The 24,840-nt window shown below is 55.0% G+C and overlaps 1 protein-coding gene and 1 pseudogene across 1 annotated transcript; both read right to left on the bottom strand.

Moving 5' to 3' along the window:
* Positions 1–75: 75 nt before the first annotated feature.
* Positions 76–7,222, bottom strand: LOC147414733 (protocadherin alpha-2 pseudogene; annotated as a pseudogene).
* A 640-nt stretch (positions 7,223–7,862) lies between these two features.
* LOC147414732 (protocadherin alpha-2-like) lies at positions 7,863–15,002 on the bottom strand. The gene is made up of 3 exons (XM_086471190.1): positions 12,540–15,002; positions 9,378–9,467; positions 7,863–7,913 (listed from the first exon to the last, which is right to left on the bottom strand). Exons 1-3 carry the CDS (start codon positions 15,000–15,002, stop codon positions 7,863–7,865), a joined length of 2,604 nt encoding a protein of 867 aa, XP_086327316.1.
* Positions 15,003–24,840: the final 9,838 nt, after the last annotated feature.

Raw genomic sequence — 24,840 nt, 5'->3', positions numbered from 1 at the left:
CCTTTACCCTCGCTGGCACATCACCGGGCGCCTCCGGCGCCGCAGCACAGACCATCAAAGGCGGCGCCATCAGCGCTAATTACGGGGCATCAGCGCCGGAGCGCGGTACTCGAACCACGGCGGAGGCTGTTAGGGTCAAACTGCATTCAGCGTCCACAGGTAAGCTCGGGGTGTGCTGGTCATCTCCTCCATATTCTCTTCTTTCCTTCGTTTCTTTCTTCCTTCTTCCTTTTTACTTCTATAAATTCATTCCTTGTCTTCTTCCTTCCCTTCTGCCATTCTTCTGCTTTCTCACATACTCTTTGTTCTCCTACTTCTTTCTGTCTTATTTTCTTTTCCTATGCTTCGTTGTTTTTCTTTCTTTCCCTGCCCTGCCCCATCCATGCGTCCTTATCACACAACCACTCGCGATGCGGCATGGACATCCTCTCAGGCAAGAGCTCTCAATTCTCTTCCTCAACACTTTTCCATAAGCTTATTCAGTGTCCCTGTGTAGCGAGGGTGGTGAGGTCCTTTGCTCCACTTACTGTGTTGGGATAATGTCGGCACATACTGGTAATCTCGTCTGTTGTCCCTTCTTTCCTTCCTCCTTCCTCTTTTTCGTCCTTCCCCACCACCTTTTTTCTTTTTTTCTTCTTTTTTTCTTTTTTTTTTTTTTTTTTTTTCTGCCTCTCATTCTCTTCTACGGCCATCCTTTTATCTTCTGTTCATTATTCCCTTAACAAGAAGTTCTAAAATGTCTACTCCATGCTTCCCATGAAGCACAAGCATACCCTTTCACAACAGCTCACATTCCTCTTCCCTGTGCAAGAAGGCCACGCTCTTCAGCCTCCAGTCCTCTCAAGGACCCACCAGAGAACACAGCAATGCAACCAAATGGCAAACAACAGCTCTGCTACATCACAACAGAACCCACCATCCACTGAAACAGGAGCCCAGGACCCATGTACTTTTAGATCTGTGCAAACAGGCTCCAAGCAGTCCAAATAAGGGGAGTCTTTCATTTGGGGACTGAGACCAGCACACCAATCCTCCAAGAAGAATGAAAAAGCACAGAGCAACCACACTTACCAAGGACTCTTCAGGTACCTCGAGGAAGAGCTGGTCTTCTGGCCTCATATTGCACCTGCACACTGAAAGTCAAGCTCTTGCCTTCCCTTTCAGGCTCCACGCTCTGCCAGAGCCACACAGCAAGAACCACAGCACCCAGGGGCATTACTCCCCACAGAACACTTCTCACTTTTATAGCAGGAGCCACCCATCAAAGACACGAAGGTAACACCACGGCATTTTCACTGAGAACATCCCCTCCACTCCCAACACATCCACTCCAAGAAATGCATTGGGGTCCCTCCTCCACCCGGGCTTGCTGCCACCTGCTCACACTGTGCCTGGAAGCAGCAAGACAGCAATGACAGCAGACAGTGCTGCTTTGCTGGTCCAGTCATAGAATATCTCAAGTTTGAAGGGCCCCTAACGATCACCAAGTCCAACTTCTAAGCCAGACAATCCAAGATGAAGACACCAAGACTAAACAGGAACAAAAGTACATCTCTCTCTCTCAGACGCATCTTCTTCAGGTCAGAGCGACTTAACTGTAGCATCACTGGTTGCTTCTTCAGAAAAGAAACATTTTCAGTGGAGAGGCACTGGATCGAAGGTAGATTTAACACTATCAGATTTCTGGGCAAGATGGATCAAAAAAAAAATGACCCACCCTATGCAAAACTGGACAGTGTGCAGTGCTCCCTTATGCACTTCTATCACAGGGGAAGCAGCAGGGACACCTGAAAGCTCAGGACACTGGAAAAGCTATCCCCTGCACTGATACCCAACTGCCTGAATCTCTGCCACCTGACAGCTGCCAAAATTCACCAGTCTGCATCTCAGCCACAGTTACCAACTCATTGCCTCAAAAATGTAGGAGATTTTGGTAAGGGGGAGAAGAAAACCAAAGGATCCCATTCCCCCATATTGAAACACAAGGTTTGCTGACTTCTTCAATATGGAGAACACTTCTTCCACTCTCTAGCAAGGTTAAGAGCAGAAACGTAACCAAGGAGACAAGGCTGCCCAAATTTGACTGAAATTTGGCAAAGTTTCTGTTTGACCAACACCATTCCCTTTCAAAAACAAATGATCTGAGCTGTGTGTGGCAGTTGTCTTCATATCTGGCAGGAAGAGCATGGAGAAAACAAAGGCGTGAGGATATGCAGTACTTCTGGAGGTCCTGAGAGGATCCTGGGCAAGCAACCCAGTGTACCAGTACCTTCCTAATCTTTTCTACTGGAATCCTCTATCCCAGTCCCTGGCAAGTAAGATCACCAGCTAGGCAGACATTCTCTAGTTCTTCCCCAGTGTCACAGATCATGTTCTACACAGCATCTCCATTTCCTAGGCAAGACTCTTCCCCACTCAAAGTCACCCTCCCTGTGATGCATGCCACAGGCCCTACTCCATGCCACTCACAAAACTGCTGCCACAGAACCCAGACATTTCTCCATCACAACAACATGCCCCAGCAATGAAACCCACTCTGAGCACAACCCGGGCCTTCGCACGTCCTCACTTTTACACACAACTGGCACAAAGAACATATAGAGGGATGCAAAACCACAGTGGCTGGCAGACTCTTCTACACAGCTGGGTGAACTTCACCCTGAATGCCTTGTGACTTTTCAACAATCTCAGATGGAAAACCACCACAGAGCTGCACATTAGAGTTCTTAAAGATTCTGTGATTCCAGCGGTGACAGCTCAGATCCCAATCCATACGGATTTTATTCATTCAGAGAACCACACCAAATGCTGAAGCACAAGCACACTCACAATATCACAGGGTGGGAGAATTTGTATCACACAAAACAAGAGCTGGGCTGCTGTGCAGCATTTGGCCTGTCTGTGCACACACCAGAACTAAGCGTGAACAGGGGACACAGCATCTCTACTGAGGTTGACTGTGCACATGCACAGGTAGGGGAAATAAAGCACACACGGATTACAGCCACCTCCCATCACACCTGAAGAAGAGCAAGGAACCACCAACAGTTGTGGAAGCTCCTGTAGATGCCCACCACTACACAAGGACAGCAGGTTGAAGCACTACCCTCCTACAGCATCTTTCCCAAAACAGGAGCAAAAAGCTTCGTCAGACAACATTCAGCAGTCTGCAGCTCACTCCCTCTTAGCCACACGTTGCCTACAACAATTAGACATCAGCACAAGGGACTGTCTCTGGTGGGAGATCTTCATAACATCAAAGGACATTGTGGGCATTGCAATACCATGTAACTACCTCAAGATCCAGAACATCTGAACTCCTACACCCTTGGGACCCTGGGAAAGGCTCCTGGACAGGAACGCGCTCTGCTTATCCTGCCTCATGCTGTAATCTAGGCATCCTCCACTCCCCACTCTAGGACATGCATTCTCAAGACAAACGCATCATCTCACATTCTTTTCTTCTTAAGACATGGCCTGTGGTCTTCCCAAGGATTTCCAGTTTCCTCAGACAAGGCTCACAGTCACACTTCACAGCAGGACATTGCCAGACCCTGCTCAGTGCCACTGCCACATTCACCTCCATGAACACGTCACACCTTCCTTTCCCACCTCAAGGCCCACTCCAGCATTTGTAGACCCTTCAATCAATTGAGATCACCATGAAAAAACACACAGATGAAACCACACACAGGATGTCCAGTGGACTCTCTACTCTTTCTATAGATAATTGCTCTAAACGACAATAACAGTGATTCCATGCTGTGGGAGAACAACCAAAAAGCTGACGAGCACACCACTGTAAAGGATTATATCGACTGTGTAGGAGAATTCAGGTTTGGAGCGTTGTTTTTGGACGGGGTGTCTTTGCCTGGTTTTGTTTATTTGTTTATCATCACCAAAACAGGATTTCGAGGTCTTTTGTAACTGTATATTGAAAGAACACGAAAACAGGCCGGCATACGTCATGCCACTTCTCTGACCGGGAACATGAATCCACAACCCAGGGGACAAGAGGAGCAGGAAAAGAAAAAGAAAATCCGCGTTTCTAACACGGACTTGAGTCACGATCCTCTGCCACAACACTCAATACAATAAATACGGCTACAACATACTTGGCAAATCAACACAGGAAAAGTCCGTTTTCCCCTCCCTGCTTTCATAAGGATGCTGTTGGGCTAAACAAAAGGGAGATATGCCATCAGGTCTCTCGCAGAAGAGAATAAAAGAAGAGGAGGACAAAGTTTCCAACAGAAAACTACAGCTGATACCAGCACGGCAGCAACGGAAATAAGGCAGTAAACAGCGCCTGGGGAAGCGTCCCCCCCCCAGCCTTCCTGTCTTGCACTCCCTCAGCAAGCTCCCACCAGAAATGCCACACACCAGCAAGCAACAGCCTCCGCAAAGCTCACGTCGTGGCACCGCTCACCGCAATCACCAGCGATTTCATTCTGCGGGACACCACCTCACACCCACAACAGCAAACCGCAGCTGCCGACGGCAACTCCTGCGGGGGGCGCCCGTACCTTCATCTCCCCATCCACACCTCCCTGCCCAAAGCAAGGACCCGAGGGCAGAGGCAAAGGTCCCATTAACACCCTCAAGCACCCGACAAGCACCCACCGCCCGCGGGGCCCGCGGCATCGGCCCCACTCCCACCCCACCAGCACCTGCCCACGCGGCGGCCCAGAAGGGCGAGAGGGGGGAAGGGGCGGCGGGGCAAGGGGCCAGAGGCGAGGCAGGGAGGGCCACTGACCGTGTCCAGGAGAGCGGGCGGCTCCGGCTGCGTCTCCTTCGCCGCGGCGCCGGGCGGCGGCAAGTTGGGGCTGAAAACCATCAGGTCGCTCTTGCCCGCGCCCTCCGCCACGCACAGGCTCCGGCTCTGCCGCTGCGAGTACGACCAGCTCCCCACTTCGCTGGCGCACACCAGCGTCGCCGGACCGGGCCCCGACAGCACGCCCGCCCGCGGCGCCCACCGCGACGCCCCGTACAGCACCACCGCCAGCACGAACACGCTCGACACCGCGCAGATGGCCACCACCAGCCACACGTTCGTCGACGACGACGACGACGTCGTTCCCGCGTCGCCCTCCGCGCCCGACGCCGCCCGCACACCCGACCCCGACGACGGCGCGCCCGCCGCCGCCGCCAGCGCCGCCTCGCCGCCCTCCACCAGCGACACGCTCAGCGTCGCCGTGGCCGAGCGCGACGGCTCCCCGTGGTCCCGCACCACGATCACCAGCCGCTGCCGCGGGCCGTCCGCCTCCTCCAGCGCCCGCGCCGTGCTCACCTCGCCGCTGTACAGCCCCACGCGGAACGGGCCCTTGCCCCGCGGCTCCCACAGCTCGTAGCGCAGCCACGCGTTGTAGCCCGAGTCCGCGTCCACCGCCCGGATCTTCGCCACCACCTGCCCCGCCGGCGCCCCCCACGCCGCCCACGCCCACAGCGCCCCCGACGAGCCCGACCCCACCGGCCCCGCCTCCACCGCGCCCGCGGCACCCGCCCCCGCCCCCGCCCCCGGCAGCAGCGCCGGCGCGTTGTCGTTCTCGTCCACCACGAACACCTGCACCGTCGCGTTGCCGCACAGCGGCGGCTCCCCCGCGTCCACCGCCCGCACCTCGAACTGCAGCACCTGCACCTCCTCGTAGTCCAGCGCCTGCAGCGCCCACACGCGGCCGCTCTCCGCGTCCACCGACACGTAGCTCGACGCCGACCGCCACCCCCCGCCCGACACCGCGCCCCCGACGCCGCCCTCCCACAACGAGTAGCTCACGCGCCCGTTGCCCGCCTCGTCCGGGTCCCGCGCCCACACGCGCGCCAGCTCCGCGCCCGCCGCGTTGTTCTCCCGCGCCAGCACCGTGTACACGGCCTGCGCGAACGACGGCGCGTTGTCGTTCACGTCCGACACCGGCACGCGCACCCCGCGCCTGCCGCGCAGCGCCGGCGACCCGCCGTCCTCCGCCCGCACCTCCACCTCGTACTCCGACACCCGCTCCCGGTCCAGCGCCTCCCGCAGCACCAGCGAGTACGAGCCCGCGAACGTCGACACCAGACCGAACGGCGACGCCGGCCACACCGCGCACCGCACGCGCCCGTTCGCCCCCGAGTCCCGGTCCGACACGCTCAGCAGCGCCACCACCGTCCCCAGCGGCGCGTCCTCCGCCACCGGCACCGACAGCGACGTCACCCACACCTCCGGCGCGTTGTCGTTCACGTCCAACACCTCCAGCTCCACCCGACAGTGACCCGACAGCGGCGGCGTCCCTTTATCTCTCGCTTCTATGCGAAAGTCAAATACACTGACTTCTTCAAAGTCCAAGGCGCTGGTCAGACGGATCTCCCCCGTCTTCGGATCGACACTAATCACTTCTCTTCCACTCGGAGGAACGAAGTTGGTCGCCGCGTAGGTTACCTCACTGTTAACTCCTTCGTCCGGATCCGTGGCGTTCACCCGCACAACCAGCGTCCCCTCTGCAGCGCTCTCGGGCAGCTGCACTTTATACACTGACTGGTTGAACTGGGGCGCGTTGTCGTTCGCGTCCAGCACCGAAATCACCAGCTCCATCGTGCCCGTCAGAGACGGACGGCCCCCGTCACTCGCCGTCAACACCACACGGTGCACAGCCAGCGTCTCGCGGTCCAGCGGGGTCGTTAAAACAAGATCGGGTACAATATTTCGCTCATTCGGTTTTCCTAATTCCAGACGGAAATGCTCGTTGGAGCTGAGCGTGTAGGAGAGCTGCGCGTTGGCTCCGACATCGGCATCCGACGCGCCCTCCAGCGGGAACCGGGAGCCCGGCAGCGACAGTTCCGCGATGCTGAGGTTCTTGCGAGCGGCGGGGAAGAGCGGCGCGTTGTCGTTGATGTCGGTGACCTCCAGCTCCACGTGGAAGACGCGCAGCGGCCGCTCCACCAGCACCTCCAGGCGCAGGGCGCACGGCGCGCTCTTCCCGCACAGCTCCTCCCGGTCCAGCCGCGAGCTCACCACCAGCGCCCCGCTCGCCCCGCTCACCTCCACGCTCGCCCGCCGGCCCGCCGACACCAGCCGCAGCCGCCGCGCCTCCGCCTCGCCCGCCTCCAGGCCCACGTCCTGCGCCAGCCGCCCCACCACCGTCCCGGCCTTCGCTTCCTCCGGCACCGAGTACCGCACCTGCCCGCCGCCCAGCGCCCACGCCGCCTGCACCACCAGCACCCGCACCACGGCACCCCAACACACCGCCATCGCCGCCGCAGCCGCCGCCGGCACCCGCCCGGGCCCCGCACGGCTCCCCGCCGCCGCCCGCACGCACCGCCTCTCCTGCCCGCGCCGCCCCCCCGCGCTCACAGCCGGGCTCGCCGACGCGCCGGGGCGGAGCCGCTCCGGCCCCGTTTCTGAGCCTGCAGCGACACCGTGTGCTGCTCCGACGCCTCACACGCTCCCCGCCGCCGGGCCCGGCCGCCTCATCTCCTCTCCCCGCTCGGCCTTCCTTCTCCTCTTTCTTTCTCTCTTCCTTTCTCCTCATTGCTCCCTCTTTGCTTGCATACATTCCTGCCTTTCAGTCTTCCTCTGTCTTCGTCTCAATTTCTCCTTTTCGTTTTTCCTTCAAGTCGTTTCCATCATTCCTCTTTTGTCTTTTTCCTTCCTACTTTGTTTTATTCTCTTTCCTCCCGTCTTCTCCTTCATTTTCCTGTTTCGTCGTCTTCTCTCTGTCTTTTTTTTTTTTTTCTTCTTTTTTTTTTTTTTTTCGTTCTCGTAGTTGCCGATCCCTCTCCTTTTCGTTTCTTTCCCTCTTCCCAACCTTCCCTCTCCTTTACCCTCGCTGGCACATCACCGGGCGCCTCCGGCGCCGCGGCACAGACCATCAAAGGCGGCGCCATCAGCGCTAATTACGGGGCATCAGCGCCGGAGCGCGGTACTCGAACCACGGCGGAGGCTGTTAGGGTCAAACTGCATTCAGCGTCCACAGGTAAGCTCGGGGTGTGCTGGTCATCTCCTCCATATTCTCTTCTTTCCTTCGTTTCTTTCTTCCTTCTTCCTTTTTACTTCTATAAATTCATTCCTTGTCTTCTTCCTTCCCTTCTGCCATTCTTCTGCTTTCTCACATACTCTTTGTTCTCCTACTTCTTTCTGTCTTATTTTCTTTTCCTATGCTTCGTTGTTTTTCTTTCTTTCCCTGCCCTGCCCCATCCATGCGTCCTTATCACACAACCACTCGCGATGAGGCATGGACATCCTCTCAGGCAAGAGCTCTCAATTCTCTTCCTCAACACTTTTCCATAAGCTTATTCAGTGTCCCTGTGTAGCGAGGGTGGTGAGGTCCTTTGCTCCACTTACTGTGTTGGGATAATGTCGGCACATACTGGTAATCTCGTCTGTTGTCCCTTCCTTCCTCCTTCCTCTTTTTCGTCCTTCCCCATCACCTTTTTTTTTTTTCTTCTTTTTTTCTTTTTTCTTTTTTTTTTTTTTTCTGCCTCTCATTCTCTTCTACGGCCATCCTTTTATCTTCTGTTCATTATTCCCTTAACAAGAAGTTCTAAAATGTCTACTCCATGCTTCCCATGAAGCACAAGCATACCCTTTCACAACAGCTCACATTCCTCTTCCCTGTGCAAGAAGGCCACGCTCTTCAGCCTCCAGTCCTCTCAAGGACCCACCAGAGAACACAGCAATGCAACCAAATGGCAAACAACAGCTCTGCTACATCACAACAGAACCCACCATCCACTGAAACAGGAGCCCAAGACCCATGTACTTTTAGATCTGTGCAAACAGGCTCCGAGCAGTCCAAATAAGGGGAGTCTTTCATTTGGGGACTGAGACCAGCACACCAATCCTCCAAGAAGAATGAAAAAGCACAGAGCAACCACACTTACCAAGGACTCTTCAGGTACCTCGAGGAAGAGCTGGTCTTCTGGCCTCATATTGCACCTGCACACTGAAAGTCAAGCTCTTGCCTTCCCTTTCAGGCTCCACGCTCTGCCAGAGCCACACAGCAAGAACCACAGCACCCAGGGGCATTACTCCCCACAGAACACTTCTCACTTTTATAGCAGCAGCCACCCATCAAAGACACGAAGGTAACACCACGGCATTTTCACTGAGAACATCCCCTTGACTCCCAACACATCCACTCCAAGAAATGCATTGGGGTCCCTCCTCCACCCGGGCTTGCTGCCACCTGCTCACACTGTGCCTGGAAGCAGCAAGACAGCAATGACAGCAGACAGTGCTGCTTTGCTGGTCCAGTCATAGAATATCTCAAGTTTGAAGGGCCCCTAACGATCACCAAGTCCAACTCCTAAGCCAGACAATCCAAGATGAAGACACCAAGACTAAACAGGAACAAAAGTACATCTCTCTCTCTCAGACGCATCTTCTTCAGGTCAGAGCGACTTACCTGTAGCATCACTGGTTGCTTCTTCAGAAAAGAAACATTTTCAGTGGAGAGGCACTGGATCGAAGGTAGATTTAACACTATCAGAGATTTCTGGGCAAGATGGACCGAAAAAAATGACCCACCCTACGCAAAACTGGACAGTGTGCAGTGCTCCCTTATGCACTTCTATCACAGGGGAAGCAGCAGGGACACCTGAAAGCTCAGGACACTGGAAAAGCTATCCCCTGCACTGACACCCAACTGCCTGAATCTCTGCCACCTGACAGCTGCCAAAATTCACCAGTCTGCATCTCAGCCACAGTTACCAACTCATTGCCTCAAAAATGTAGGAGATTTTGGTAAGGGGGAGAAGAAAACCAAAGGATCCCACTCCCCCATATTGAAACACAAGGTTTGCTGACTTCTTCAATATGGAGAACACTTCTTCCACCTTCTAGCAAGGTTAAGAGCAGAAACGTAACCAAGGAGACAAGGCTGCCCAAATTTGACTGAAATTTGGCAAAGTTTCTGTTTGACCAACACCATTCCCTTTCAAAAACAAATTATCTGAGCTGTGTGTGGCAGTTGTCTTCATATCTGGCAGGAAGAGCATGGAGAAAACAAAGGCGTGAGGATATGCAGTACTTCTGGAGGTCCTGAGAGGATCCTGGGCAAGCAACCCAGTGTACCAGTACCTTCCTAATCTTTTCTACTGGAATCCTCTATCCCAGTCCCTGGCAAGTAAGATCACCAGCTAGGCAGACATTCTCTAGTTCTTCCCCAATGTCACAGATCATGTTCTACACAGCATCTCCATTTCCTAGGCAAGACTCTTCCCCACTCAAAGTCACCCTCCCTGTGATGCATGCCACAGGCCCTACTCCATGCCACTCACAAAACTGCTGCCACAGAACCCAGACATTTCTCCATCACAACAACATGCCCCAGCAATGAAACCCACTCTGAGCACAACCCGGGCCTTCGCACGTCCTCACTTTTATGCACAACTGGCACAAAGAACATATAGAGGGATGCAAAACCACAGTGGCTGGCAGACTCTTCTACACAGCTGGGTGAACTTCACCCTGAATGCCTTGTGACTTTTCAACAATCTCAGATGGAAAACCACCACAGAGCTGCACATTAGAGTTCTTAAAGATTCTGTGATTCCAGCGGTGACAGCTCAGATCCCAATCCATACGGATTTTATTCGTTCAGAGAACCACACCAAATGCTGAAGCACAAGCACACTCACAATATCACAGGGTGGGAGAATTTGTATCACACAAAACAAGAGCTGGGCTGCTGTGCAGCATTTGGCCTGTCTGTGCACACACCAGAACTAAGCATGAACAGGGGACACAGCATCTCTACTGAGGCTGACTGTGCACATGCACAGGTAGGGGAAATAAAGCACACACAGATTACAGCCACCTCCCATCACACCTGAAGAAGAGCAAGGAACCAACAACAGTTGTGGAAGCTCCTGTAGATGCCCACCACTACACAAGGACAGCAGGTTGAAGCACTACCCTCCCACAGCATCTTTCCCAAAACAGGAGCAAAAAGCTTCGTCAGACAACATTCAGCAGTCTGCAGCTCACTCCCTCTTAGCCACACGTTGCCTACAACAATTAGACATCAGCACAAGGGACTGTCTCTGGTGGGAGATCTTCATAACATCAAAGGACATTGTGGGCATTGCAATACCATGTAACTACCTCAAGATCCAGAACATCTGAACTCCTACACCCTTGGGACCCTGGGAAAGGCTCCTGGACAGGAACGCGCTCTGCTTATCCTGCCTCATGCTGTAATCTAGGCATCCTCCACTCCCCACTCTAGGACATGCATTCTCAAGACAAACACATCATCTCACATTCTTTTCTTCTTAAGACATGGCCTGTGGTCTTCCCAAGGATTTCCAGTTTCCTCAGACAAGGCTCACAGTCACACTTCACAGCAGGACATTGCCAGACCCTGCTCAGTGCCACTGCCACATTCACCTCCATGAACACGTCACACCTTCCTTTCCCACCTCAAGGCCCACTCCAGCATTTGTAGACCCTTCAATCAATTGAGATCACCATGAAAAAACACACAGATGAAACCACACACAGGATGTCCAGTGGACTCTCTACTCTTTCTATAGATAATTGCTCTAAACAACAATAACAGTGATTCCATGCTGTGGGAGAACAACCAAAAAGCTAATGAGCACACCACTGTAAAGGATTATATCGACTGTGTAGGAGAATTCAGGTTTGGAGGGTTGTTTTTGGACGGGGTGTCTTTGCCTGGTTTTGTTTATTTGTTTATCATCACCAAAACAGGATTTCGAGGTCTTTTGTAACTGTATATTGAAAGAACACGAAAACAGGCCGGCATACGTCATGCCACTTCTCTGACCGGGAACATGAATCCACAACCCAGGGGACAAGAGGAGCAGGAAAAGAAAAAGAAAATCCGCGTTTCTAACACGGACTTGAGTCACGATCCTCTGCCACAACACTCAATACAATAAATACGGCTACAACATACTTGGCAAATCAACACAGGAAAAGTCCGTTTTCCCCTCCCTGCTTTCATAAGGATGCTGTTGGGCTAAACAAAAGGGAGATATGCCATCAGGTCTCTCGCAGAAGAGAATAAAAGAAGAGGAGGACAAAGTTTCCAACAGAAAACTACAGCTGATACCAGCACGGCAGCAACGGAAATAAGGCAGTAAACAGCGCCTGGGGAAGCGTCCCCCCCCCAGCCTTCCTGTCTTGCACTCCCTCAGCAAGCTCCCACCAGAAATGCCACACACCAGCAAGCAACAGCCTCCGCAAAGCTCACGTCGTGGCACCGCTCACCGCAATCACCAGCGATTTCATTCTGCGGGACACCACCTCACACCCACAAGAGCAAACCGCAGCTGCCGACGGCGACTCCTGCGGGGGGCGCCCGTACCTTCATCTCCCCCGTCACCACCTCCCTCCACAAAGCAAGGACCCGAGGGCAGAGGCAAAGGTCCCATTAACACCCTCAAGCACACGACAAGCACCCACCGCCCGCGGGGCCCGCGGCATCGGCCCCACTCCCACCCCACCAGCACCTGCCCACGCGGCGGCCCAGAAGGGCGAGAGCGGGCAAGGGGCGGCGGGGCAAGGGGCCAGAGGCGAGGCAGGGAGGGCCACTGACCGTGTCCACGAGAGCGGGCGGCTCCGGCTGCGTCTCCTTCGCCGCCGCGCCGGGCGGCGGCAAGTTGGGGCTGAAAACCATCAGGTCGCTCTTGCCCGCGCCCTCCGCCACGCACAGGCTCCGGCTCTGCCGCTGCGAGTACGACCAGCTCCCCACTTCGCTGGCGCACACCAGCGTCGCCGGACCGGGCCCCGACAGCACGCCCGCCCGCGGCGCCCACCGCGACGCCCCGTACAGCACCACCGCCAGCACGAACACGCTCGACACCGCGCAGATGGCCACCACCAGCCACACGTTCGTCGACGACGACGACGCCGTTCCCGCGTCGCCCTCCGCGCCCGACGCCGCCCGCACACCCGACCCCGACGACGGCGCGCCCGCCGCCGCCGCCAGCGCCGCCTCGCCGCCCTCCACCAGCGACACGCTCAGCGTCGCCGTGGCCGAGCGCGACGGCTCCCCGTGGTCCCGCACCACGATCACCAGCCGCTGCCGCGGGCCGTCCGCCTCCTCCAGCGCCCGCGCCGTGCTCACCTCGCCGCTGTACAGCCCCACGCGGAACGGGCCCTTGCCCCGCGGCTCCCACAGCTCGTAGCGCAGCCACGCGTTGTAGCCCGAGTCCGCGTCCACCGCCCGGATCTTCGCCACCACCTGCCCCGCCGGCGCCCCCCACGCCGCCCACGCCCACAGCGCCCCCGACGAGCCCGACCCCACCGGCCCCGCCTCCACCGCGCCCGCGGCACCCGCCCCCGCCCCCGCCCCCGGCAGCAGCGCCGGCGCGTTGTCGTTCTCGTCCACCACGAACACCTGCACCGTCGCGTTGCCGCACAGCGGCGGCTCCCCCGCGTCCACCGCCCGCACCTCGAACTGCAGCACCTGCACCTCCTCGTAGTCCAGCGCCTGCAGCGCCCACACGCGGCCGCTCTCCGCGTCCACCGACACGTAGCTCGACGCCGACCGCCACCCCCCGCCCGACACCGCGCCCCCGACGCCGCCCTCCCACAACGAGTAGCTCACGCGCCCGTTGCCCGCCTCGTCCGGGTCCCGCGCCCACACGCGCGCCAGCTCCGCGCCCGCCGCGTTGTTCTCCCGCGCCAGCACCGTGTACACGGCCTGCGCGAACGACGGCGCGTTGTCGTTCACGTCCGACACCGGCACGCGCACCCCGCGCCTGCCGCGCAGCGCCGGCGACCCGCCGTCCTCCGCCCGCACCTCCACCTCGTACTCCGACACCCGCTCCCGGTCCAGCGCCTCCCGCAGCACCAGCGAGTACGAGCCCGCGAACGTCGACACCAGACCGAACGGCGACGCCGGCCACACCGCGCACCGCACGCGCCCGTTCGCCCCCGAGTCCCGGTCCGACACGCTCAGCAGCGCCACCACCGTCCCCAGCGGCGCGTCCTCCGCCACCGGCACCGACAGCGACGTCACCCACACCTCCGGCGCGTTGTCGTTCACGTCCAACACCTCCACCACCACCTTGCAGTGACCCGACAGCGGTGGCGTCCCCTTATCTGTCGCTTCGATTTCTATCTCGAACGAACGGACGTCTTCAAAGTCCAAGGCGCCGGTCAGACGGATCTCCCCCGTCTTCGGATTTAAAATGAAGAGATTTACTCCCTTCGAAGGAAAAGTATCGCTCGCAGTGAAGGTCATTTCGCCATTGCTTCCCACGTCCGGATCCGTGGCGTTCACCCGCACAACCACCGTCCCCTCTGCAGCGCTCTCGGGCACCTGCACCTTATACACCGACTGGTTGAACTGGGGCGCGTTGTCGTTCGCGTCCAGCACCGAGATCACCAGCTCCATCGTGCCCGTCAGGGACGGACGGCCCCCGTCACTCGCCGTCAACACCAAACGATGCACAGCCAGCGTCTCGCGGTCCAGCGGCGTCACGAGCACCAGGAACAGGGATTCTCGGTACTCTTCACTGCGATGTAAATCCAGACGGAAATGCTCACTGGGGCTGAGTGTGTAGGAGAGCTGCGCGTTGGCTCCGACATCGGCATCCGACGCACCATCCAGCCGGAACCGGGAGCCCGGCAGCGACAGTTCCGCGATGCTGAGGTTCTTGCGGGCGGCGGGGAAGAGCGGCGCGTTGTCGTTGATGTCGGTGACCTCCAGCTCCACGTGGAAGACGCGCAGCGGCCGCTCCACCAGCACCTCCAGGCGCAGGGCGCACGGCGCGCTCTTCCCGCACAGCTCCTCCCGGTCCAGCCGCGAGCTCACCACCAGCGCCCCGCTCGCCCCGCTCACCTCCACGCTCGCCCGCCGGCCCGCCGACACCAGCCGCAGCCGCCGCGCCTCCGCCTCGCCCGCCTCCAGGCCCACGTCCTGCGCCAGCCGCCCCACCACCGTCCCGGCCTTCGCTTCCTCCGGCACCGAGTACCGCACCTGCCCGCCGCCCAGCGCCCACGCCGCCTGCACCACCAGCACCCGCACCACGGCACCCCAACACACCGCCATCGCCGCCGCAGCCGCCGCCGGCACCCGCCCGGGCCCCGCACGGCTCCCCGCCGCCGCCCGCACGCACCGCCTCTCCTGCCCGCGCCGCCCCCCCGCGCTCACAGCCGGGCTCGCCGACGCGCCGGGGCGGAGCCGCTCCGGCCCCGTTTCTGAGCCTGCAGCGACACCGTGTGCTGCTCCGACGCCTCGCACGCTCCCCGCCGCCGGGCCCGGCCGCCTCATCTCCTCTCTCCGCTCGGCCTTCCTTCTCCTCTTTCTTTCTCTCTTCCTTTCTCCTCATTGCTCCCTCTTTGCTTGCATACATTCCTGCCTTTCAGTCTTCCTCTGTCTTCGTTTCACTTTCTCCTTTTCTCTTTCTTTCTTCAAGTCTTTTTCATTTTTTCTCTTTACTTCTTTCCTACAATGTTTTCTTCCCTTCCTACTATCTTATCTTTCCTCCTTCTCTTCCTTCTTTTCCTTCTTGCCTTGTCGTGCTCCAGCCTTTCATCCCCTTTCGCTTCTCTTTTCATCCTTTCCTCTCCTTTACCCTCGTTAGTGCCTCACCAGTCGCCTCCTGCGCCGCGGCACAGACCATCAAAGGCGGCGCCATCAGCTCTAATGACTGGGCATCAGCGCCGGAGCGCGGTTCTCTAACCAAGGCGGAGGCTGTTAGGGGCCAGCTCCGCTCCGTGTGTAGAGATGACGGCGTTGCGTTCTGGTTATCTTGTCTATCGTCTCCTTCCTTCCCACCTTCCTTCCTTTCTATGCTTTCTTTTCTCCTTTCGTGCTTCTTACTTGCATAGATTCCTTCTGGCATTTTTCTTTCCTCCTGGATTCTTCTGCAAGACACCGTTGGTGCAACCTGGTCATCTCCCTTATTTTTTCTTCCTTTCTTATCTTCTTTGTTATCTTCCTTTCCTTCCTTTCTCTGCCTCACCACATTTCTCTGTAAAGTGATAGCGTCGGTTCATGCTGGTAAACTCCTTTATCCTTTCTTCCTTTCTCTCTATTGCTTGTTTCATTATTTTTTCTTTTCTCTGCATCATTCCTTCCTTCTTTCTCTTCCTTCCCCTCTTTCTCCTCGTCTTCTCTTCCCTATCCCTCCCCCCGCCACCTTTTCTCTTTGCCTCTGCTTTATCTCCCTAACCAACAGGTTTTCTATAGGATTGCATGACTCTTTCCATGGAGCACGAACATACCCTTTGACAAGAGCTCTCATGCCTCTTCCCTGACACCTTCCAGATCTCCAGACGAGGAAAAACTTTCCTGCTTTCCTCTAGCCCCTGCACTGCCCCTTCCCTCCCGTTCTGGAAGAAGAGCACACTCTTCAGCCACTGTCCTCTCAAGGCAGACAACCTACCACCCTCTGAAATACAGGACCAAGCCCAAGTACTTCAACATCTGTGCAACCAGGCTCCAAGGAGTCCAAACAACCCAGGGGCGTCTTTCCTTCGGAGACCCAAACCCATCACAGACCAGCACACCAAGCCTACAAGAAGGCTGAAAAATCATGAAACAAACACAGCTCCACAGCACTCTTCATGTACCTCGATGAAGAGCTGGTCTTCCAGACTAATTTTCCACTCGCACAGTGACTGGCAAGTTCTTGCTTTCCCTTTCAGGCAGCCATGCTCTGCCAGAACCACACAGCAAGAACCCCCATACCCAGGGGCATTACTCCCCACAGAACACTTCTCACTCATTAGCAGCAGCCACCCATCAAAGACACAAAGGTAACACCACAGCATTTTCACTGAGAACAAATATCCCCTCGACTTGCAACACATCCATGCCGAGAAATCCATTGGGTTCCCTCCTCCATCCATCCTTGCTGCCACCTGCTCACACTGTGCCTGGAAGCAGCAAGACAGCCATGACAGCAGACAGTGCTGCTTTGCTGGTCCAATCAGAGAATTGTAGAATCTCTCAAGTTGGTAGGACCCCTAAGGATCATCAACTCCAATTCCTAATCCCAGCAACATAAAGTACCATATCTAGACAGGAAGAAAATTATATATCAGATGCATCTTCTTTAGGTCAGAGTGACTTACCTGTAGCATCACTGGTTGCTTCTTCAGAAAATAAACACATTCAGGGGAGGAGAAGTGGGTCTAAGTGACATTTTCCTTAGTTTCTGTTTGACCAACACCATTTCCCATTAGAAACAAGTGATCTAAGTAGTGTATGGCAGATGTCTTCACATCTGGCAGGAAGAGCATGGAGGACACCAAGCCGTGAGGACATGCAGTACTTTTGGAGGTACTGAAAGGATCCCAGGCAAGCAACCTGGTGCCCTGGGCATGTCCCAAACGTTTTCTACTGGAATCCTCCATCCCAAGCCCTGGCAAATGAGACCTCCTGCTAAGCAGACATTCTCCAGTTTTTCACTAAAGACACAGGCCACGTTCTACACAGGATCTCCATTTCCTCCAGGAAGATTCTTCCCCACTCAAAGTCACCCTCCCTGTGACGGATGCCCCAAGTTCTGCTCCATCCCACCGGAGGATCACTGCCACAGTACCCGGACATTGCTCCACCACAACAGCATATTTCAACAATTAAAAGAGTTACCATTCCCCGCCCCGGCAAAGCCTGGTGCGTGGCTGTGGGAGAATTTTCAACCACCATTTGAAGCTTCAGGGCAAAATCCACCGCTTGCCCACACAGCTCTCGTTCACCCCCGTTCGAATCCACCATCCCCTGCCCCTGGCCCCCGCGGGCAGCCGGGCTGTGGCACACCGGTCCCGCAGCCGGACCAGGGATGAGTGCAACTCCTCTGTTAGCTCTGCAGCTCATGTACATGAACCACAGTTCAAAAGATTATTGAACACGACTGTGCCTACTGACCTTGTATTCCTGCCCGACTGATCTCTACAGCGCTGCCAGTTCCTATGGAAATCTGCCACTGAAGGTAGTTAGGCTTGCTGTGGACAGTAATGACGTCTTGATTCCATCTCCATCCCTGGTGCCATTTTTGTACAGTCTATGCCATCAAAATGCAAAGATGAACTCTTCCTACTATGTCTTTGTAACTTACCTGCATTTCCTTATCCCGACCAGTGACAGGCTTTTCTCCCCGAGAAAGACATTCAGACGGATCAGATTTCATATCCCAAATCCTTGTGGAAGTTCAGTCTTTGAAGAGGCTTTCCCTTCAGTGCTGATCCCGAGCGGAGCAGCCCACAGTAAACGGCAAAAGGGACCTCTGGCAGACACTGCTGCTACCGGGGACTCGGATGTACCAAGCCCATTAGCACATCCCTATCGCATTCATAACGCCACACAGGTTTTGTAATGCCCTTCCATTGTTTAAGTCTACACATGGATTTTCTGCAGGCTCACACTGTCTTTACCATAGACTACAGAGAGAGACAAATCTCTCCTACCAAGTAGAATGGCATGTGTTAACTTTTTCCAGGTGCAGGTGACAGACTGGATCTTTTTGTTAACAGAGGACTGCCGAGTAAGATTCTACAAAGCATGATTTTTCCATGTTACTCTGGAGACAAGTTCCCGACCTGAGTTTCCTGGAGTTTTCTGGCAGTTTGTTTTAATTCGTGTAGCAAAAGGAAATAAAGGTTTGGATAGAGATCACTGTCTTGACTCGTGGATAGGAAGAGACGCTGGGACAGATCTTCTATCAACAAATTCATCACGCTCAACCATGTGAGTCCAGGACGAGAAGTATTTAAGCAGGATAGGTTTGTGGGGGTTTGGTGGGGGTTTTTTTTGTGTTGGTTTTTTTTTTTTTTTTGGGGGGGGGGGTGTTGGTGGTTTGGTTTTGTTTTGTTTTTGTTTTTCCCCTACTTATCCGCTTGCTAAATTAATCGACTTACCTGGAATAAGTAGATCATCTCTGGAGGAATATTTCATGGCATATTCATAGGGATGAAACTATAACGCTGATGTCAGCAAAAAGAGCACCATTTTATTTTCAAGTATCTAGACCTGTGCTAAGGTCTAAGTTAAGCTTGCTGTAAAATGTAGCAGGATGTTTTAAACCAGTAAAACAGCTTTTAATGAGATGACAAGCACTGACGTTGGATATTTGACATGGTGTCCCTTTTCCTGTGGTCTGAACACTTGTCTGCATTGTTTCTATATCCACCAAGCAGCAGCTTGAATAAACGGTCCCACAATGCCGGAGATCTGAGGATAAAGATATAAAGGTGTTTCTATATGCAAAGAAACAGCTAAAGAATCCAGGATGACCTCCACGTTGGAAGAGTTGTTTCTTGCTTACTCAAATCTAGTCCACGTGAAATTCTCACATTCTGATGAAATCCAGCTACTACCTGAGCAGCATAGGGTAGCGTGTGGGATTGGCAATCCTTAAGCATTGTAGCATCGCACTGCTACCACAGATGTACAGCTACGTTGCCTTTTATACCGCCTGCATCTATAACAAGAAGCCGCAAAGGCCATAAGAGAAAGCTGAGATGATCCTGCAAAAAGCACTCGCGTTAGTGGAAGGCTTAGCTTAGCTACTCCAACTTTGGTCAGTCTCAGAGTATGTCCTGGGCCTCTGACTAAGCAGCAAGACGTGAGGAGTGGTTATCCACATCAAGAAATAATCTACAGAAAAAATCAGTAAAAGCTACTCACGTTTACACCCCGACAGCCCATTAAGTGCCCGGGCATTACTTTGAGTCTCCTCCATTAGACAGCAAGCGGTGAAAGCCTAAACTGTTGCAAAAAATAACCTCGAGTTTCGACACCCTGAGTTCAGTTCATCCATCAGAGCTCACGGACTGAACGCTGGATTCTTAGAAATGTACAGGTACAGCCCCATGACAAAAAGAGAAGCTCCGGCCAGCCAAAAGGTTCGCCTCCTGTCGTTCTTTAGACAGCGGAGAGACAGGCAGACTTTTGCAAGGATAACTGGAAAGCTCGACCCCCTCTGAACATAAAGCATGACTTCAGTTACACTTTGAGGCAAGAAATGGAGAATCAGCAAGAGGGAGAAGAGCAGCAGCTCCGGCAGAATCGCTCCCATGACACAGGACGCTCCAGCTTTACCACCCCCGAGACGGAAAGTGCCGCACAGCAGCTCCAGATCAGACGGCTCAGGGCAACTGTCCCCGTCGACGGGGATCCCGAAAGTAGAGCCCGTCCCCTCCTGAAGGGCAGGCGAACCCCGAGCTCACACTGTCGGCTTCGTCTTCCTACGAAGCGGGTACTTTACGCCTCTTCAACGCAGTTTAGCCGTTAGATCCCGGCACAGAAAAGCCGAGGTCTGGTTTCAAAGCCCTCTTGAGACCGAAAGCTTTTGAAACAGCCTCTCCTTCAAGAGTGCCCTAATCACGGAGAGAGAGGCAGCCCGTATAGGGTCCCGCCGGTCCTTCAGCGGGGCATTCCGCCCTGGGCGATGCCGGCGGAGAGGCCGGAGAAGGAGGTGAGCTGCTGGCTCAGCGACCCTCGCTTCTGCGCATCCCCTTCAGCAACCACCGAAGATAACGGGGGCAGGCTCAGAGCGCGGGGAAACGGACCCCAAACCCGTCCCTTTTCACCTCCGCCGGCAGAGCTGGAGCCCCCCTCCCGCGGCCCTTCCCGGGCAGCCGCCGGCGGCGCCCATCGCTGCGCACCCGGCGGCTGCCGGCGCTCGGGCGGCCACAGGGCCCGTCGCGGGCTCTGGCAAAAGCCTTCCCGCCGCTGCCGCCGCCCGCCCCGCTCTCCCCGACGGGCCCAGCGCCCGCCCGGCTCCTCCAGCCCGGCGCCGCTCGCCCGGGGAAGCGGCCTGGCCCCGGCTCGGCCGGACTCCCCCGCCGCGGTAGGCGAGGAGCGGTCCCGGTCATAAAGCGCATTAAAAAAAAAAACAAAACAAAACACCAAACCCAAACAAAACAAAACCAAACTAAAATACAACAACAACAACAAAACCCTCCAGCCACTTCCAAACCGCCCCCGAGCCACGGGGTCCCTCCCCGGGCGGCCTCAAAAGAGCAGGCGCCCCGCCCCGCCCCTCCGCCGCCCCCCGCGCCTCCCGCCTCCGCCGGATGCTCCCGGCAGCCTTTGCTCCCGCTGCGGCGCGCGCCCGGCGGCCGGCGGGCGAGAGCGGCGCGGAGGCAGCGACGTTGAGGCAGCGCCGGGCGCCCCCGGGCCGAGCTCGCCCGCCCGCCCGCCCGCCCGCCGTGAAGGGTTCATGGGCTTTCCCACGTGCTGAGTGTTTTAGGCGCACGGTGCATAAACTCATCAGATTTAGGATGTTCGAACTGTGGGGGGGGGGTGTGGTGTGTTGAGTCCTGTAACCGCAGAAACCTCACCAGGTGATGGCAGTTTAGAGAAACTTGACATCTGCCGTGCCCCGGTGATGCTGCTTGAAAACCCCCTCACTCTTCTCATTTTGATTTGAATATCAAGAATTCTAATTAGCGGAGATTAGTGGGAATGACTAGTGATGATTCTAGGAAGGTAAGTCTCAAATAGAATAAATGATCAAATGTAAACCAAAATTTATATTGCCAGTGCTGCTAAGACACCCCTGTAAAGCCCCAGACCTGAGGTATTCATTAACCAATGCTCTGTTAGTGGTTAGAAACAAGGATAATGTGTTATAGTCCAAGATATCTGCTAGACAGGATTTATTATGGTGCTCATTGTGTATCATCTTTGAATCATGACCAAAGTAGGTATAAGCCGAGGACATGTTTCTTGACCATACACGGTCAATTCGAGGAGTGGTTGAGACCTCCGACTCACGGACCACCCACCCAAATTATACCCCCTACTCAAAAGAGAACAATAGAAGACTACGACAGAGGCTGCATGCTAATTTGCATCAGAAGCGAGAAGAGAAGAACCAATCATCGAGAGGATGATAATGAATATGAATTGTACAGACTGAATATGTATGAATTTAATATATAAATATTTGTTGATTGCAATGTGCAGGCGGACATCCTTGGGAAGGATCCCATGTCCCCGGTGCGCATCGTTGATAAGGGACGTCTCTACTGATCTAACTTGTGTAGAGAAGTTTTTCTTACCACTGCAGATTTGCAACAGCTGCCCGAGCCAGGGTTCTCCCTTTAAGGGAAAGCATGTCTGCTAACACAGACCCCACCCGGTCGCGATCAGGCGGTGATCTCCTCCAACAATCAACATTTTGGTTATTCATCCCGCGATGAGAACTCGTGTGATAAGCCCTCCATGCCCCCAGCCTTCCTCAATTAACATAAGTGACATCTAGGCCCTCGCAGCACCCCACCAGTCCCCCTTTTCCCGGGGGACAGCAGGCACGGAGCCCCGGCGCTGGGCTGAAGGGGGGTTACGCCGCCCGCAGCGCTGCGGAGCCGCGCAGGCACCCGCGCTGTGTTACGGCCCGCCCGCCCCTTCGGCTGCCCGGCGTTGGGGGCTGCTGAGCTGGGAATCCTCGCCACCTGCTCCGAGAAAACACAGCAGGCACCGTTAGAGGTGGAGGATAAAACGTGGAGAATAACATTTACGGGCAGCAATTAGCACTGACCGAGAGAAAAGGCGGACAAGATCGGCTTCCCCGCCCCGCGGGGGGGACACGACACAAGGCAGCCCCTGGGAGCGGGGCTCTCAATGGCCCAGGACCCTTTGATTTGTTGAAAGGGACTCGAAAGACAGGGCGAGTTCCCCGGGGGCTGGCGGAGCCTGCGAGGCTGAGGGGATGATGTACACCCTCGGCCTGAATCCCAGTTCTCTGCACATCCATGCTGAGTCCTGTCCTGGGAGTCGGGGAGCCCCGTGTTGTCCCACCCTGGAAAAGCTGTGAGGAGACCAGGCACCCCGGGAGCTCGGCTGGCCGATCGCACTGCCTTTCATTTGCTAAGTTCATTCCCCAGACACCATTAGAGCTCCCGCTCGGGAGCAGATGGTTCCCCTCCATCCCGAGGTTCATCCCGGACAGATTGCATACAATTTATTAATAACCCAGCAGATGCTCGGGCACTTTCCAGCTCAGATTATATTTCCTGATTGCTCAAATCCCGGCCTGGGGAAGCTGTTCATTTATCTCCTCCTGCTCCTCTTTGTGCCTTAGCAGCACCGACTGACAAGGAGGGAAAGGGTGAAATTCATGCCTCCCCCTCCCCAATCCTGCGTATAAGCTTCTGGGAACTGAACTAGGTCTGATGGCAGCCTTGGTTTGGCCCTGCCAGCCCCCATGTCCTGGGGAGATCCACCGCTGAGTGCTGCCGGGGCCGCCTCGCTCCCCATCGGGGCCCTCCGCTCTCCATGGCGGGCCGGAAGCTGAGGCACGCATTGCAGCCCCCCTCTCCAGTGCCTGGCAGGGAACAAGTTATCGTGACTCCCAGCAAAACAGCAGAGGTCGGGACTGATGCCCTTTGCTTCCCAGGGTTGTGCTAATTGGGTTGTGGAGAGCCAGGTTCCCCCTCCCGGAGCTGCTTTCTGAACAGTGGGGATGGCTGTATTGGGATGAAATCAAAACAACCCCATGAAGAAAACCAATACTACCCTTGACACGAACTCCCCCAGCCTTGGGCAGTACGGGCAGCGAGACAAGCAGAGCTGAGGGCCAGTGACCTCATCTCCCTCCTGGACACAGGGTCTTAAAAGAGGAGGGGGTTGTACAGGGAGAAACTGGTTACGCCCTGTGAGACTCTTCCCGGAACTAGGTAAGATGCTCTGAGCTCCAGAAAAAGCCATCACAGACCTTTCAGCAACACTACGTTCAATTTTAATGTATAAAATGGGCTTTTCTTTGCTCTATAGGGAGAAGCACAAAAGCAGCAGGTTGTTTATACTACTGAATAAACTAAATGCAGGTCTCTGAGGGATCTTATGCAAACCACTTACCTTGAAACACAACCCCACGGGAGAGTGAGCTGTGAATGGTTAATGTTTTACATCTTCAGCGCAGCATCCAAGTGGCTGGCTTAGGACCAGTTAGGTATCACGGAAGGTAGGGGCTGTGGTTACAATTTGGAATGTAGAAGTCACTTGTAAGGTGTAAGTAGCACAACATTTGGGGCTGAAGTTCAGTGGAGCATGATGTAGGAGTTAACCCTAAAGACTGAGGGTTAAATTCAGTCTTAAAGTTGAAGGTTAATTGTTAAAGTAAGGGTTTGGAGGGAATGTGCATTTATTATCAGGATGTTTGCCATTGTGTAGTTTTAAAATAAAAATAGGAAGCTCGGCAATCTTTTCTGCTCAGTGGCAGCTGGGCTCGGTAAAAGGCACTTCACTTTCTGTGAGCGCAGGTGAGAGACACTCAGCAATAACAGCAGAAGGGTATTAAAGTCTGTTACATTTTTCATAGCTCCTGACATTTGCAATATAATTCCACTTCCTTGCCTTCACCGTGCTCCCCATGCCCAACAGCTCTAGTGCAGGGGTGAGTTTTCTTCATTTCATCCTCTGTACATAAAGTGAGAGAATGATGCAGTTGCAGGAAAAAAGAATTCCATCCTCCTTGCTCTACAGCAATAGGGAAGAACTGCATGAAATCATGCCGGCCAGGCTTGCCACAGAAAGGGTAATCAGGCTGTAAAAGCTGGGGGTGTCATGTAAAATGCCCAGTGAGCATGAGGTGAAGGGAGGTTGTGGACTATCAGAGACTGATCTCTTTGCAATTTCAGGCAGAAACTATATAACACCTTGCACCCTGCTTCCATAACAATTTTCTTTTCTATCCATAGCTTCCTCTAATACCATGGATTCCCTGAAAGGTCCACCAGAAAGGGAATGGAGGGATATTCCAACACTGGTTTCCTAGTCAGATAGTGGCTGTTCTTATCCAATTTTCAATGTTCCACCCATCTTTATTCCTTCTTTCTGTAACAGCAACTACAGATACTATCCCATGGCAGAAATTCTTATAGGTGCTTAAATTAGACAAATCTCACACCATAGTTTTTTTCATTCGCTTTCC

Source organism: Leptosomus discolor, chromosome 10 (assembly GCF_034619465.1).
Source record: "Leptosomus discolor isolate bLepDis1 chromosome 10, bLepDis1.hap2, whole genome shotgun sequence".
Lineage (NCBI taxonomy): Eukaryota > Metazoa > Chordata > Aves > Leptosomiformes > Leptosomidae > Leptosomus > Leptosomus discolor.
This window is presented reverse-complemented; position numbering and strand designations above follow the sequence as displayed.

Excerpts from the sequence above, each read along its gene's own strand:
- LOC147414732 (XM_086471190.1), bottom strand. The coding sequence starts at position 15,002 with ATGGCGGTGTGTTGGGGTGCCGTGGTGCGGGTGCTGGTGGTGCAGGCG. Across the intron at positions 9,468-12,539 it reads CGCCCGCTCTCGTGGACACG|AAATCTCTGATAGTGTTAAA; the intron begins GTCAGTGGCCCT and ends CATCTTGCCCAG. Across the intron at positions 7,914-9,377 it reads AGCAACCAGTGATGCTACAG|CCTCCGCCGTGGTTCGAGTA; the intron begins GTAAGTCGCTCT and ends TGACCCTAACAG.